The 16,014-nt window shown below is 44.9% G+C and overlaps 2 protein-coding genes across 5 annotated transcripts in view; both read right to left on the bottom strand.

The window, feature by feature from the left end:
* CTDSPL (CTD small phosphatase like) overlaps positions 1-13,948 on the bottom strand; it is a 120,492-nt gene extending 106,544 nt beyond the window's left edge. For 2 of the 4 annotated variants that reach the window (XM_043885831.1, XM_043885827.1), the window contains exon 1: positions 13,753-13,948. In XM_043885831.1, coding sequence (XP_043741766.1) covers positions 13,753-13,831 — 79 coding nt within the window. In that variant the 5' untranslated portion in view covers positions 13,832-13,948. The remainder of the gene's footprint in view (positions 1-13,752) is intronic. The other 2 variants (XM_043885829.1, XM_043885826.1) reach the window with 2 other exon arrangements.
* Positions 13,949-14,154: 206 nt separating this feature from the next.
* Positions 14,155-14,754, bottom strand: LOC122683258 (extensin-like). Its single transcript, XM_043886943.1, has one exon. It carries the CDS (start codon positions 14,752-14,754, stop codon positions 14,155-14,157), a length of 600 nt encoding a protein of 199 aa, XP_043742878.1.
* Positions 14,755-16,014: the final 1,260 nt, after the last annotated feature.

Genomic DNA, 16,014 nt, shown 5'->3' with positions numbered 1-16,014 from the left:
GTTTAGATGAAGTTTCAGAAAATGGAAGAAAGAGCAGAGATCAGCTGTTCTGGGCCGAGTGTGGAAGGCAGGTAATGGCTAAGGGGTACAGGGATTACTTTGTGAATCATGGAAACGTCCTCTATCTTGATAATGGAGGTGGTTACATCGCTGTATGAGTTTGCCAAAGCTCACAGAACTTTCTAACCTTTGTTGTTACTGCTAAGTCGCTCTTCATGTCAAGCTCTTTTGCACCCTCATGGACTGACAGCCCACCAGTCTCTCTGTCCATGGGATTTCCCACGTAAGAATACTCGAGTGGGGAGCCATTCCCTTCTCCAGGAGCTCTTCCTGACCCAAGGACTGAACCTGCATCTCCTGCACCACCGGTGGATTCTTTATCACTGAGCCACCTAGGAAGCTTTCTAACTTTGGGCTACATCAAAAAGAACGATTTTTATTATATGTAAGTTTACCTTATTAAAAAATTATTTTAAAAATTACTTAAAAACTTAAAAAAATCAAGAAGTCAAGCCTGTGCAGTGAAACAGAGTATCCTGTGGGATAGAAAAATTCAGTAAGCTCACCAGTAAGTGCTCACATACTTGAGAGAGTTAACAGCTCTTCCAACTGTATATGCCTGGTGGGTGACAAACATGAAATGTGTTTGTTCTAACCAAAGCAAAAATTAAATCTGTTGGACTGTTTCCTCAAAAAGGGGTAAGAAAATACAGCTCTGATGGAGGTCTATGGAATTAAAGTCATTGGTTTCTGCTCTGGACATGACTGAGTCAAACACTCAGAACAGATTTATGGTATGCTGAGCACGGAAGCTGGCTCCTGGTCAGGACGCAGAGGGAGACATCATACATAACGCTGACTACAGGATGCGTGTTTACTGGAACACTGACTTCACTCTGACACTGAAAGGCTACATTTATTCAAGCTGTGTTGACAAAGGAGTGTGGTTTGTTCTTCCAGATACCCTGAAACACTGAAAGCTTAGGTTAAACACTAATTATGAAAGGTAAGAATAATATCAGCCATCACATACTAAGCCACTTCTCTTCACTTTTTAAAGCGCTTTGAGTACCAGGATTTTAAAACATTTTTGGCAAGTAGCCTTAATTCAAGTTATAATTACAAAGAAATCTTTCAGTTTTTAACTTGAAGCAGTTTTTAACTCAGAATCAAAATGAGTGATTACTTAGGTGGTTACATAATCCTTAGCATCCATAAAGACCACTGTTTATTAGGCCCTGGTTTCAGGGAACTGTGCCACCAGTCTTTTCTCTGCTGATCCCAAATACAAAGATGTCCATATCCTAACCCAGTGCTACAAGCAGTTCCTAAGCTTTTGCTCCATTATGTGCTATTTCAAAGTCATAAATGCAAATATTTGATTAATTTTAAATAAAGCATTGACTATATACTCTCATTTTAAAAATAGTAAAATAAATGTTAAAAGAGTAAAGGAAAAGACACTATTTAATCAAAGTAGATTTTTAAAAAGAAATCTGGGTCATTAAAAATATTGAACTTCAAATGTCTGATAAATCATGATTTAAAATCTGGAAAATAAGTTCCAAGGTAAATATTATACCTCAACATTTCCCAAGAGAATCCTGACATTTCCCTTTTCTACTAGTTATACACTGGTGACCTTAGCATCGTATATTACTGCCAAAGCAAGTGAAAAACATATTATATACGTATATGTAAATCTAGAACTGTTTGTGGCCAGAGTGTTTCTTGACCTCTGCCAATTCCTGGCTGAAAGGACTTAATGAACCCACTGGCCCCATCATGTATTCCCCTTCCCCCACTGCCGAGAGAGAAAATTTCAGTGAATTTCACTGAAAGAGAAAAAGCCAGTGGCTTCACTTCTGGGTATACATCCAAAGAAAGCAAAATCACCACCCCAAAGAGGTATCTGTACGCCCACGTTCATTACAACATTATTTATAACAGTCAAGACATGGGAACAACCTCAACGTCCGGTCAGATGAATGGATAAAGAAGACTCTTTATATATATATATACACACACACATATACATTCACATATATATTATATAAAGGAATATTATTCTATCATAAAAAGAAGCTGTAACAACATGGATGGACCTTGGGGGCAAGTATGGTAAATGAAATAAGTCAGAGACAGACAAAAACTTTATGATCTCATTTATATGTGGATTCTGAAACAAAACCAAAGTCATAGAAAAAGAGATCAGATTTGCGGTTGGCAGAGGGTGAGGGGCAAAGGAATTGGGTGAAGGTGGTCATAAGGTACAAAGTTCCAATTACAAGATAACAAGCAACAGGCATGTAATGAGCAACATGATCACTAGAGTTCACAATGCTGGGTGGTATATTCATAAGTTGCTAAGAAAGTGAATCCTAAAAATTATAATCATAAGAAAAAAACTAGTAACTATGAGGTCATAGATGTTCAAACTCACTGTAGTAATCATTTCACTATATATATATGTATGTATGTCAAGTCATTATGCTGTATACCTTAAACTTCAGTAGTGTCACATGTCAACTGCATCTCAATAAAACTGGATGGAAAATAAACAAATACTTCAGAGTTAAACTTGAAGCTGTGTAGTCCCTCCTGAAAACCCAGTCCTACGCTTGCACATGGACTTCCCCTATGACGTGGGCCCCTCCAGTGAAGTGCAGCCTGAGCCAAATTTTGGAAGCCCCCAAAACTACCTCCAGGGCAGCACAGATGGAAGAAGAGTTTTCCAGTCACTGGCCAGAGAGCTCTGTCTGGTAGTCACCAGCAGCTAAAACCAGAGATAAGCTCCTTTGTGTTTACCCCAGGAAGATACTTCTATCTACTTAAATGGATGCTTTCTCAATTGAGAAACAAAACAAAAGATAAGATACGGGTTTAAACTTGCTTGCCAATCAAACAGAATATTAGATCAAAAATACATCTAACTCAAGATACTCGAGAATGCTGATCTAAATTCTGGTGTTAAGACGAAAGCTTAAGAATGCATCCTTTGAAGGCTGGCTCAACAACAGTTGTCACTGAAGCCTCACTGATCTAGACTTGATTTCACACTGAATTCATTCTCATTTCTCTTTTTTCAGGGACAATCAAGATTCTCAAAGCACTAACTCAATTTGACTTTTACATCGGTCACTAGCACTTTGCTGAAATAAACCTTTAAAGAGACAACTCTGCAATTCCAGTCTTCCTTAAAACACTTAATTTGGATAGGTGTAAAAATTAATCAGGGGACTTCTACTTCCAAGACAATAGAGTAAACATAATTCTTCATAGTCTGTCCACTAAGTACAACTAAAAGCCCAGTTTATTGAGCAAACACAAGATGACGGAAAGGTGGAGGGAAGCAGGCAGAGCAGTGAGGGACCTGAGAACTTAAACCAAGGCTGGGGAGCCCTGGGTTTTCTTTTGCCTCATATAATCCAAACTCAGAGCCGAAGGAGCTGGATATGGGCAAAAATCAACAGTTTCTGACCAAAAAAAAAAGTCCTTTCAAAAGCCTATTCCTTGTAACCAAAGGACCAGAAAAGGGATAGTCTAGCAAGACAGGAAACTTTCATATAATAAAACTGCTCTACTGCAGAGACCACCACACAGGCACACACGGTGGCCCCAACCCCACCACAGTCAGCAAAATCCAAAGGGTACATAGATTTCCACCCCCACCAGGGTGTAAGGAGGCACCCGCCCACCCTGCTGGGGTAGCGGCTGAGAAAGCCAGGTAGGGAGAAGAGACGTTCATTCCTAACTGCTGGTAATGGGTCCCTCCATCTCCCAGTGGTGCCAGTGAAGACCATGTGGCCAGCTTGGACTTCCATTCCCACCCAGGTGTCAGAGGAGGCACAGGAAGATTCAGGGTTTTCACCCTCACCCACTCCCACTGCAGAGATCATGTCAGGGCTGTAACTGCCTTCCCTGCCCATCACTTTGTCAGAAGAGGTCAAGTGGAGATCCTGGACTTCTACCTCTCCCTGGCAATAATGGGGCAGTGTTTCCTCTGCTGGAGCAGTGTCAGAGAAAACCAACTAAAACTGAAGCTTTAAACAAGACCCAGACTCTCATAACATGATAAGAAAAAGTCCAGATTTCAACTGCAATTCACTTGTTACGCCAAGAGCCAGAAGATCTCAAACTGAACGAAAAAAAAAGACAATCGAGGCCAACACCAAGAAAACTATTACAATTACCTGACAAAAATTTTCAAGCAGCTATGATAAAAGCAATTAGGAAGATATTGAAAACAAATGGAAATAGAAAGCCTTGGCAAAGACATAGCAAGTCTTAGCAAAGAAAAACAAGACATAAAGAAAAAACTGAATGGCAAATTTTAAATGGAACAAAAGTTGAAATAAAAAACTTGTGGATAGGCTCAATAGCAGAATGGAGGGGAATAGGAGCAAATCACTGAACTTGGAGATAGAACAAAAGAAATTACCCAATCCGAATCAACAGAGAGAAAAGATTTTTGTTTGTTTTTTTTAAAGAGTAGCTGATATCGATAAACCTGTGGGACTATAACAAAGGACCTGGTATTCGTGTCATCAGAGTCCCAGGAGAAGAAGAGAAAAGGGCAGGGCTTAAAAAGTACTTCAGAAAATAAAGGCTGAAAACGTCCCAAATTTTGTAAGAGACAACCTTACAAATTCAAGAAGCTAAGTGAATCCCCAATGGGATAAACCTGAAGAAATCCATGCTGAGACATATCATAACTACACTTCTGAAAACTAAAGATGATACAGATACTCTGGAAGACGGTTTGACAGTTTCTTAGGAAACAAAAAGCGTTCTCACCATACAGTATAGCAACAGTGCTCCTCAGTATCTACCCAAATGAGCTGAACACGTTGTGGGGTCAGTGTTATATAGGAACACTTTCTGTTCAGTTTTGCTGTGAACCTAAAACTATCCCAAAAAGGAAAGTCTATATTAAAAACAACAACGACAAAAAACAATGAGGACGTCCCTGGTAGTCAAGTGGTTAAGACTCAGCCTGCCAGTGTGAAGGACATGAGTTCAATCCCTGGTCCAGGAAGATTCCACATGCTGTGGGGCAACCAAGCCTGTGCATCACAACTAGTAAGCCTGTGCTCTGGAGCTGGGGAGCCGCAGCTCCTGAAGCCTGCAGGCCACAATGAGAAGCCTGCACACCACAACGAGAGAGCAGCCCCCACTCACAGAGACAAAGACCCAACACAGACAAAATTAAATAAAATAAACAAAAATTAAAAAAGAAGTTTTCTCTAAAATAATGCATTGAACTGGATGAAGATGAAAATATAACATCAGAATTTGCGAGATACTGCAAAAACGACACTAAGAGAAAAATGTGTGGCACAATATGCATATGTTAGGAAAAGGAAACGTCTCAAATCAATAATCTAAGTTCCCTTCCAAGAACCTAGAAAAAGAGCAAAATAAACCCAGATCAAGCATAAGGAAGGAAAATAATAAAGAAAAGAACAGATATCAGTTGAGCTGAAAATATTAAAAGTGGTAGAGAAAAATCAGTGAAATATAAAATGGGTCTCTTTTTTTTTAAAGATCAAGAAAATTGAGAAACCTCTATCAAGTCTGACAAAATAATAAGATAGAAGACACAAATTACCAATACTACAAATGAAAGTGGGGATGTTAGAAACAGGGGCTGTCTCTTCAGACCCTGTAAGCATAGAATAGATAATGATGGAATAATACCATGAACTACTCTACACACAAATATGACAACGTCGATGAAATAGATCAAATCTCAAAAACCAAAAATGACACAACTTATCCCACATGAAAGAGATGATCTGAATAGCTCTATAACTATTAGAAAAACTGAATTTGTCATTTAAAAATTCCCCCAAAAGAAATCTCCAGGTCCAGACGATTTCACTGGGAGTGAACACCAGTGTTACACAATCTCTTCCAGAGGAGAGAAGAGATTACTTTCTAATTTACTTTACAAAGTTGGCACTAAATCAGATAAATACCATACACAAAATGAAAAGCATAGACCAATATCACTCATGAATACATATGCAAAAATCCTTAACAAAATGGTGGCAATGAGAATTCAATAATACATAAAAAGAATTACACACAAAACCATGAGGCTTATTTCTAGGCATACAGGATGGTTCAATACTTTAAAACCCATCAGTGTAATCTACCATATTAATAGACCAAAGATGAAAACTCACACGATCATATCAATTGGTACAGGAAAAACATATGACAAAATTCAACATCCATCTCTGACAAAAACTCTCAGAAAAATTGGAATACAGGAGAACTTCCTCAACCTTTTAATAAAGACACACACACACACACACACAAAATAGCCAACAGCATACTTAACAGTAAAAGACTGAAATGGGAACAAGGTAAGGATGTCCATTCTCACAACTCTTATTCAACATACTTCTGTAAGTTTTCATCGACATAATAAAGTAAAAGAAATAAAAGGCATACAAATCAGGAAGAAATATAAATGTTCTTATGTGATGACATGTTTGTCTATGTTAAAAGCCTCAAGAAATATACAAAGTCTTATAACTAATAAGTGGGCTCAATATAGTTAGAGGACATAAGAAAGACATACAAAAGAGTCCGAAATGCAGTACTTGGATGCAATCTCAAAAACGACAGAATGATCTCTGTTCGTTTCCAAGGCAAACCATTCAATATCACGGTAATCCAAGTCTATGCCCTGACTAGTAATGCTGAAGAAGCTGAAGTTGAACGAACGGTTCTATGAAGACCTACAAGACATTCTAGAACTAACTCCCCAAAAAGATGTCCTTTTCATTATAGGGCACTGGAATGCAAAAGTAGGAAGTCAAGAAACACTTGGAGTAACAGGCAAATTTGGCCTTGGAGTACAGAACGAAGCAGGGCAAAGGCTAACAGAGATCTTCCAAGAGAACGCACTGGTCATAGCAAACACCCTCTTCCAACAACACAAGAGAAGACTCTACACATGGACATCACCAGATGGTCGACACCGAAATCAGACTGATTATATCCTTTGCAGCCAAAAATGGAGAAGCTCTATGGAGTCAGCAAAAACAAGACCGGGAGCTGACTGTGGCTCAGATCATGAACTCCTTATTGCCAAATTCAGACTTAAATTGAAGAAAGTGGGGAAAACCACTGGACCATTCAGGTATGACCTAAATCAAATCCCTTATGACTATACAGTGGAAGTGAGAAATAGATTTAAGGGACTAGATCTGATAGACAGAGTGCCTGATGAACTATGGATGGAGGTTGGTGACTTTATACAGGAGACAGGGAGCAAGACCATCCCCAAGAAAAAGAAATAGAAAAAAGCAAAATGGCTGTCTCAGTTGGCCTTACAAATAGCTGTGAAAAGAAAAGAAGCAAAAAGCAAAGGAGAAAAGGAAAGATATACCCATTTGAATGCAGAGTTCCAAAGAATAGCAAGGAGAGATAAGAAAGCCTTCCTCAGTGATCAATGCAAAGAAACAGAGGAAAACAATAGAATGGGAAAGACCAGAGATCTCTTCAAGAAAATTAGAGATACCAAGGGAACATTTCATGCAAAGATGGGCTCAATAAAGGACAGAAATGGTATAGACCTAACAGAAGCAGAAGATATTAAGAAGAGGTGGCAAGAATACACAGAAGAACTGTACAAAAAAAGATCTTCACAACCCAGAAAACTCAGAGACCTACACAAATACGATGCACTGGTTTTTTACTGATACACTGATTTGAGATGCCAAAGAAAATCAAAAGAGGAAGGAAAGCCTTTTCAACAAATGTGGCTAAAGTGATTAGACAGTCAAAGACAAAAAAAAACTTAAATCTAGTTGTGGTTCCCTGATGGCTCAGATGATAAAGAATCTGCTTGCAATGCAGGAGACTCAGGTTCGATCCCTGGGTCGGGAAGATCCCCCGGAGAAGGGGGATCTCCAGCATTACTGCCTAGAGAATTCCACAAACAGAGGAGCCTGGTAAGCTACAGTCTATGTGGTCACAAAGAGTCAGACACAACTGAGCAACTAACACTTTCACTTTCACCTTACAAAAACTAAATCACAATAGATAATGGTGTTAAATGTAAAATGTAAAACTACAAAACTTTTGGGAAGAGCATATGACAAAACACTCTGAGATCTAGTATGAAACAAAGAGTTCTTAGACTTGACCTCAAAAGCACAATTAATAGAAGGAAAAATTGATATATTGAAAACTTTTTTTCTGCAAAAGACTGTGTAAGGAGGATGAAAACACAAGCTACAGATAAGGAGGAACTATTTGCAAACCACATACCTGATGAGGACTAACATCGAGAATATGAAAAGAATTCTCAAAACCCAACAGTGAAAGAAATATCCAATTAGAACATAAACAAAAGATAAGAAGGAACATCTCATCAAAGAAGATATACAGAAGGAAAAAGCACATGGAAGGAAGTCCAACATCATTAGCCATCAGAGAAATCCAAATTAAAACCACAATGAGATACCACTACACACATATCAGAATGATTGATACAAAAAAGTGACATCAAATTCTGGTGAGGATGTGGAGAAATTAGATCTTTCATGAACTGCTGGGGAGATTATAAGCTGGTACATTTAATTTGGAAAACAGTTTGGCAGTTTATTTAAAAAGCAAATATGCAACTACCACATGATCCAGCAACTGCATGCCTGGGTACTTTTCCTGGAGAAACGATGATTTCTCTTTACCCAAAAACCTGTCCACTAACGTTTATAGCAGTTTTATGCATAATAGCCCAAATCCAGAAATGATCAGATGTTCTTCAGAGAGTGATTGGTTAAACTGTGGTATATTCATGTCATGGAATACTATTCTGCAATAAAAAAGAAGAAAATACTGATATAAGCAACAACCTGGTTGAAAATCCAGAGAATTATGCTCAATGAAAAAAGTCAACTCCAAAAGATCACATATTGTTTGATTCCATGTATACACATTCCTAAAATGACAGAATTTCAGAAATGAAGAACAGACTAGTGGTTTTCAATAGGCTGAGAAGGAGTGGGGATGGAAGAGAACTTGGTGCAGTTATAAAACAGCACCATGAGGGATCTTTGAGGTGATGGAATTCTTCTGTGTCCTGACTATGCCAATGATTTTGTCCAAAGGTTTGGCAAGATGCTAACATTAGCGGGAACTAGGTGGGGGGGTCAGTGTGACTGCTTACAGCTGCATGTAAACTTAAAAGAGTCATTTCTGAATAAAAAGTTTAATACAAAAAGTTAATCAAACTGAATCTACTTCAAATTTGTTCCAGCATCTGAAATAACTATTGCTTCCAAGAATCCTCTCCTTGCTATAATTTTGTTAGCAGCCCAAAGGTTAAAGGTTTCTGAGTTAAGCTTAAGTGTCGCAAACATGTGGAGGAAATATACCTAGTATCCTGGGCCAAAAATCTGCCAAAACAAACTTGCCTACAGAAATCTCGTCAAGAGACATGTATTAGCTTACAAAATAATTAACTGTTCAGCAAGAACTGATATGTGCTTGATAATGTTGCATATTAATTGAGGGGCTTTTGTTTTATTATTATTCAACTACCTTAAATTACTTATTTTCCTCCAAACAGCTATGGGAAATTTCTTTTCTTTAGCTAAAAAACTTCATCTGTAAAACACAAGGACATTTTCATTAATATTTAAACAAAAAGGCAAAGTTCCTTCACTTCCCATCTCAATCTTCTTGCCAGGGAAAATCACTGTTGTTTGTTTGAAGTATTTTTTTCAGATTATTTTTTGTGTGTCTCTAGACATATGTACAGTTTTATGTCTGTGTGTCTGATATTTTTTAAAATAAAGACAGGATCACACTGTTTATATTATTCAACTACTTTACCCCCACCCTGCTTTAAAATCTCTTGGAAATGTGCATGTTAGTATCCTTAGATCTAATTTAATTCATCCTAAGTGCCTTACAGTATTTTGTGGTATTGACGTACTACAGTCTAATCCTTTGGCACTTGTGATGTTTCCGATTTTTTATATTGCAAGCAATGTAGACACTGGTGAAAAATCCTTGTATGTGTTTCCTGGAGCACATATAAGGCTGTTTCTCTAGGAGAGAAACCCAGAAGCAGGCCTGGCTTTACAGGTATGACCAATATTGTTGATTGGCTGAGACCACACCTGTTTCCACCTATTCCCAATCATCTTCTTCTTTCCTGCTTCCAAAACAAAGGTTGGAGTGACTATGTGACCCAGTTCCAGCTGATTAAACATCACCAAAAGTTTGCCGGGTGGTCCCTAGCAATATTTCTGCTTTCCAATTAAAAACAGCTGGATCTTTTTCCTTCCCTGAAGGTGGCTGTGGTGTTTGGAGGGGTGGTAGCCACATTATAACATGTAGAAAAGTTAAGGGAATCACAGTGATGTCAGTTGTGATACTAATGAGTTGCTGAACAAAGCTATCAATAGTTACCTACAGACTGCTTGCTATGTGACAAGAATAAACCTCTGTCAGGTTAAGCTTCAGTGTAAGTCTGGTTTTCTATTACTTGCAGCCAAATATGTTTCTAAGAGATTCAGTACTCAATTATTCTCTAAAAAGTTTGTACTCACTTCATTCTCTCACAAAAGTCTATAACAGTATTCCTTTCCCAAAACTTTTGTTTACTTTGAATGTTGTCAGTCATTTACATGTTTACTCAAGCTGACACAGGAAAAAAATTTCACAGGAAGTAAAGCGTCATTTCATACATTTATTGGACATTCAAATTTCCTCTTCTACAATTTTTCTTGTTCATATCTCTTGACCACTTTTCTATTGTATTGTTAGACTTTTTCTTATTGATCTGCAAGGATAAATTTCCAGATAGTAAAGCAGCCTGGGCTAAACTCACAGCGAAAACTGCCTCTGTATCTTTATATCATCAGTGAAGTCAAACACAATTACAAAATAAATCTTCGGTGACAGGCCACACCTCTGACAGGGACAATCATCTCTGAGTGGTGCACCACCACGTGGCAAAGTGTCAAAAAGTAATTCAACTTGTGCAAACAACCCAGGCCCCAGCCCATGCTTACTACTTCCTCTGCCAAACCTAAAGAAAGGTATATGCACCAGTAACACACTGCTGAACTAGGCAGAGTCTTTAACATGCTTCATCTCATTTAATCCAAATCAAACCCAAAAGGTAGTCACTATCAATCCTATTTTAAGAACAAAAAATAAAAGTAAACTTTTAAAACCAAGAGTTTCTTTTCTATCACAAAATCTTACATTTCAGGCCACATAATTAAAATGAAAACGATTAAGAGTTCACCTAAAACTTGAGTGATACAAAATCCATTGTGCCTGTCTAAATATATCAACATGCTTAAGCAAGAAACATTGCTAAACATGTTTAGTGGTTTATGAGTCTGAGGAAGGTATCCCAAAGCTTGGTTCTACAGTTTATTGCCACACTATAGTTAACTCAAATTATTTTGTTTTAAAGTGAGAAACTAAACTGAATAGGATTTTAATGCTTCAACAAGAAGCACTGACTAGCCAGCCACCAACCCCACCCTGGAGAGGCAGGTAAGGAATTCCTCTCATCAGTTATCAACCAACCAATCTGACACTAGAAAACAAACAAAATAAGCAGTTAAAGATAATACAAGATTGTCATGAAAAGAAACGTAAACAAGTTGAATGAACAGGCACTATCCTTGAATATTTGTACCTGGTTAGATTTCTGGATAACTGTCTCCACTTTTAAAGATTTAGGAGCTAAAGGAAAAGAGAAAGTTGGGGAGGCGCCTGCTCCTGCAATTAGGTGAGGAGCAGCAGGAAGGCTGAAGTCCTGACAAATATTTCCCCGTTTTCTGCCACACCTCTCCTCACAAGAGCCGTGGATTCTCTCTCTGGCACAACATCACACAAAGCACTCAGTCCACACTGGAGGAGAAGCAGAGGCATCAAATCTCCTCGATGCCTCCAACCAAACTGTCCCGAGGGGACATGCCCAGCCCAGGGACAGCAGGCCAGAGCCCCAAGGACTGACAGCCCCAGCAGTAGGAAGGTCAGACCAACCGAGGCGCTGCCCACTTGGGCCCCAGAGAGACATGGAGATTCATCTGGAGCAACCTCCTCCCGTTTTTTAGCCCATCTGTAAGGCACAGAGAAATGCCTGGGGGGAGTCTGATTTTTAATTTTACACAAAAGAAAACAAGTCTGCAGACACACAGTGTTTACGGTCTATGGAAAGTGCAAATGAGCTGACAAATCGCCAATCCGAGGGGTGACTGGTGGGTTCTGGTTTTCCCAGTGGGCTTGCCCAGGGATTCCTGCTTGGGGAGAGGTGATGGAGTGTTTCCCCCCACCCCCACGCCACTCCTCAGCAGAGCCGCACACCTCACCCAACTGGCACAGCAAGGTTAGTAACACATGTTAAGAAATCTGACTCTCTGCCAAAGTCAAAGGCCAGGCTTGGAGAGGGGAGGGGGAAGCATCCCAGTGGGCTGCTCCTGACCTCCGTGCATGCATTTGCCAGGCGCACAGCAGGGAGATTTAGTCACCAGAACAAAACAAGCCAGATTCCTTGGCCCTTCAAAACTGCCCAAACCTCAGGCCAGCTTACTAGAGGGACTGTAACCCGGGCACGTGAGAGAGGGGGACAACAGGTCTCCAAGAGGAGCAGGGACACAGAGGAAAAGAGCAATGAGGGGTGGGTGATGGGGCCAAAATGTGCTGGAATCAAACTAGGTGCTTCAGCACAGTGCCAGCTCTCCTGGGAGGGACACACTGGGCACCCAAGGGCTCCTCCAAGGGTCCGTTAGAGCTGGGCCCTAAAAGGGGACCCCAAACCCTGTAGATGCACCCAACAGGTGCCAATGAGACGGCAGAGTCAAGCAGGGGGCTAGCTTGGCAACGCTCCCCCCACCCCACTTGTGCAACCAACTAAACATACCCAAGCACACGGCCTGTCAGGCACACACATTGCACACACAGGCTCATGGTCAGGCACAGCACACACTCAGTCTTCCTAGGTGTAACTGCACACACACACACACACACACACACACACACACATAACATCCTGCCAGTCCACGGGCACAACATACTCGACATGCCAGTTCAGTGCTGTAAGCACACAGTCATCTTCACACACGGTCAGCCTCACACACAAACTCTGTAGGGAATAACACACACAAACTCTGCAGGCTCGGGCTCATGCACACACACACAACTCCACAACCTCCTAGTCAGGTACACACAAACCTCTACATAAGGTACACGTGCACACTCACAGCCTGTCAGGAAAACCGGTGCTCATGCACCTTTAACATCTCTCAGTTGGCCTGTGCCTACCCAGAGCATGCAAGTGTACACACACAAGTGCACACACACCCAATCCGATAGACACATACACTCACAACCTATCCGTTAAGTGCACACACAGCCTTTCAACCTCTGCTCCCTGCATACACACGGCGCACACACTTCCAACCTGCCAGAAACACACGCGGGCTCACAACTTCTCCGTCGGCGTGAGCGCACACACAAACTCCTGGCCCGCAGGGTCACCCCCACATCGCCGCCACCCGGGGAAAGGCGCACGCCCCCTCCTGCGCCCGGAGCGGCGCGGGCACACTCCCCCTCCCGCCCGCTCGCCTCCCTGCTGCGCACCCCGCACCCACGCACCCCTCCCCCAGCCCGCGCCAGCGCCCGGCAGCCAACTCCGGCCGCGCGGGGAGTGCCCACGCCCCCGGCCTGCGCCCGGCCCGCCCGGCCTGCGCCCCTCCTTACCTTTCTCGCCGGCGCCCGGGGCCCGGCCCTCGTCCTCCTTGGGGTTGGTCACCTGGGTGATGATGGCCGGGCCGTCCATGGGTGCGCGGCGCGGCGGCCGCCCGCCGGCCCGGCCCCCCGGCAGCCAGGCGCACGGGCGCGCGGCGCGGGGGGCGCGCGGGGCCGCGGGCCGGGGGGGCGCTCGCCGCCGCCGCCTGGGCGCGCCCGCCGCCCGGCCCCGCGCTCTGTGAGAGGCGGCCCGGGCTCGCGCCCCCGCTCCCGCCGCCGCCGCCGCCTTTGGGCTGGAGCGGCCGCCGCCTCGTCACCATGAACCCCGGAGCCGCGCCCGGGAGAGCCGCGCGAGGGGAGGCGGAGCGGGAGGCCGGGCGCCGCGGGAAGCGGGAGCGGGCGAGGGGGAAGGAGCTAGCGAGGAGCGAGGGCGGGCGGGAGAGAGGGAGGGAATGAGGGAGGGAACGAGGGAAAGCAGGAGGGCGGGCGGGTGGGTGTGTCCCGGCCGGGGGACCGGCCTCCGCCGCCGCCGCTGCCGGCCAGCCCCGGGGGGAGAGGGGTGCGGGGTGAGACCGAAACGCTGGGTGGAGGGCGGGAGGGGTTCTTGGGCAGACGGTGGCGGGGGGAAGGGCTTCGGGTGTAGGGGCTTCCAGAGGGGTCCTGGCGGTAGATGTGAGGGCCGAGGTCTGTGGGGGTGTCACAAGGCCTGGGAGGATGAGTGGGGTGAGCGGCCTGAGGTGCGAAGGCCGTGAGGAGGAGTCTGGCAGATGAGTGCGCTGAGGGGTGTCGGGGGCTAGGCAGAGGCCCGCGGGGGTGCGGGTAGGGCCCCGGGGTCCGAGGAGAGATCGCACGGATGGGAGAGTGAGGAGGGCCCTTGGAGGGGTGTTTACCGGGAGGAGGAAGGAAGAATAGGAGGTAGATGCGAGGGATGGGGACGAGGGTCCCGTGAGGGTGTCTTGGGGGAGGTGCTGGGTGAGGAGCATCTCGGCACGGGAAGCGAGGGGTCGGACGCATGGCGCGGAGGGCAGCGGTTTGCGAACACAGGCTGCTAAGGGTGGTCCCTTATACCGAGGCGGCCCCGCGGAGAGGTTCGGGGCGCTGGTGCGAGGGAGAGCTCGGGAGTGTGAGGAAGGTTCGGAGGGACACCAGGGTGCGCGGGGCGGGCGTGACGGTCCCGGAGTGTGGGGAATTCCGAAGGGTCGGGAGAGAGCAGGAGTTGGGTGGGGGAAGGGTCCGTGGACAGGGCTGGAGGCTCCAGGCGTGGGATGCCTGAGGAACCCACTTCAGCATCGGCCTCAAGGGCCCGCGTGCTCGGCTCTGGGTCTTCGGGGACCAACCTCCTGGCACGCGGCGGGGGTGGGGAGTGTAGGCGTCAAGCGGGACCTGGGCAATGGGCATTTCCGGGTGCTGTGCAATAAGGGGCCCAGCCCGAGGAGCGAGTGGAGGGCTGAGGAGAGGAAGGGGCCTGTGGCTGCCGAGCTGAGCAGGGACTGTACTTCTGAAGAGCAGGCAGCCACTGTCAGGCCTGGGGCGAGGGCCAGAGCGCTGGCATGAAGGCAAAGTGCCCCCTCACACTTGGAGGACCCGGGGGCCGTCTCGCTCCCGCGCCTTCGCCTTGCAACTTGGAAGCGGCGCTGGAAGACCAGTATGCCAGGGGGCGGGGCAGTGCCGCAGGAGGGCGGGCCCGGGAGCGGGGCGGGAGCGCTCGTGCTTGCTCTCCACCAATCAGGAGGATCTGGGAGGGCCCTCGGAGCGTGACGTAGGTGGGCAAGGCTGAGTGGGCGAACTGCGGCGTGGAGCGCCCTGCGCGCGCACTTCACGTCCATCCTCGTCGTGGCTTAGAGGAAGCCAGGCCGGTAGGACGTTTTCTCACTCCACGACCCCTGGAACCCGGAGCTGGTTGCAGGCAGGTCGCCTGTTCATCGGGGGAAGCAACTAGCCTCCTCTAAGTTTTCAAGTACACTTCCCGAAGTGCCTCTGGCAAAGGGCAGCCAGCTGACCTAGCGGGTCTCTTCATCAGGTGGAGCCCAGATAGGGTTCCAGTGTGGGAGACAGTCCTGGGACAGGGGCCCTGTAGCCGAGGCAGGTGAGAAAGCATTTCAGGGGAGCTACTTAAAAAGGTAGTGGGGGGCAATGAATTTGCCCCCAAATCCAGGACCTCAAGTTACATCTGGGTTTTGAGCTTCTGAGGTGCCAGCTGCCTCGTGTGCTCACGTGTGAGTAAGCTGCTCTTCTGGCGGCTCCTTTGGGACTGCAGTGAATTGCCTGGGGCAG

This window comes from Cervus elaphus, chromosome 24, assembly GCF_910594005.1.
Source record: "Cervus elaphus chromosome 24, mCerEla1.1, whole genome shotgun sequence".
NCBI classification, from domain to species: domain Eukaryota; kingdom Metazoa; phylum Chordata; class Mammalia; order Artiodactyla; family Cervidae; genus Cervus; species Cervus elaphus.
This window is presented reverse-complemented; position numbering and strand designations above follow the sequence as displayed.

Bases quoted from the DNA above. Each gene is read 5' to 3' on its own strand.
- LOC122683258 (XM_043886943.1), bottom strand. From the start codon at position 14,754: ATGCGTCCGACCCCTCGCTTCCCGTGCCGAGATGCTCCTCACCCAGCA.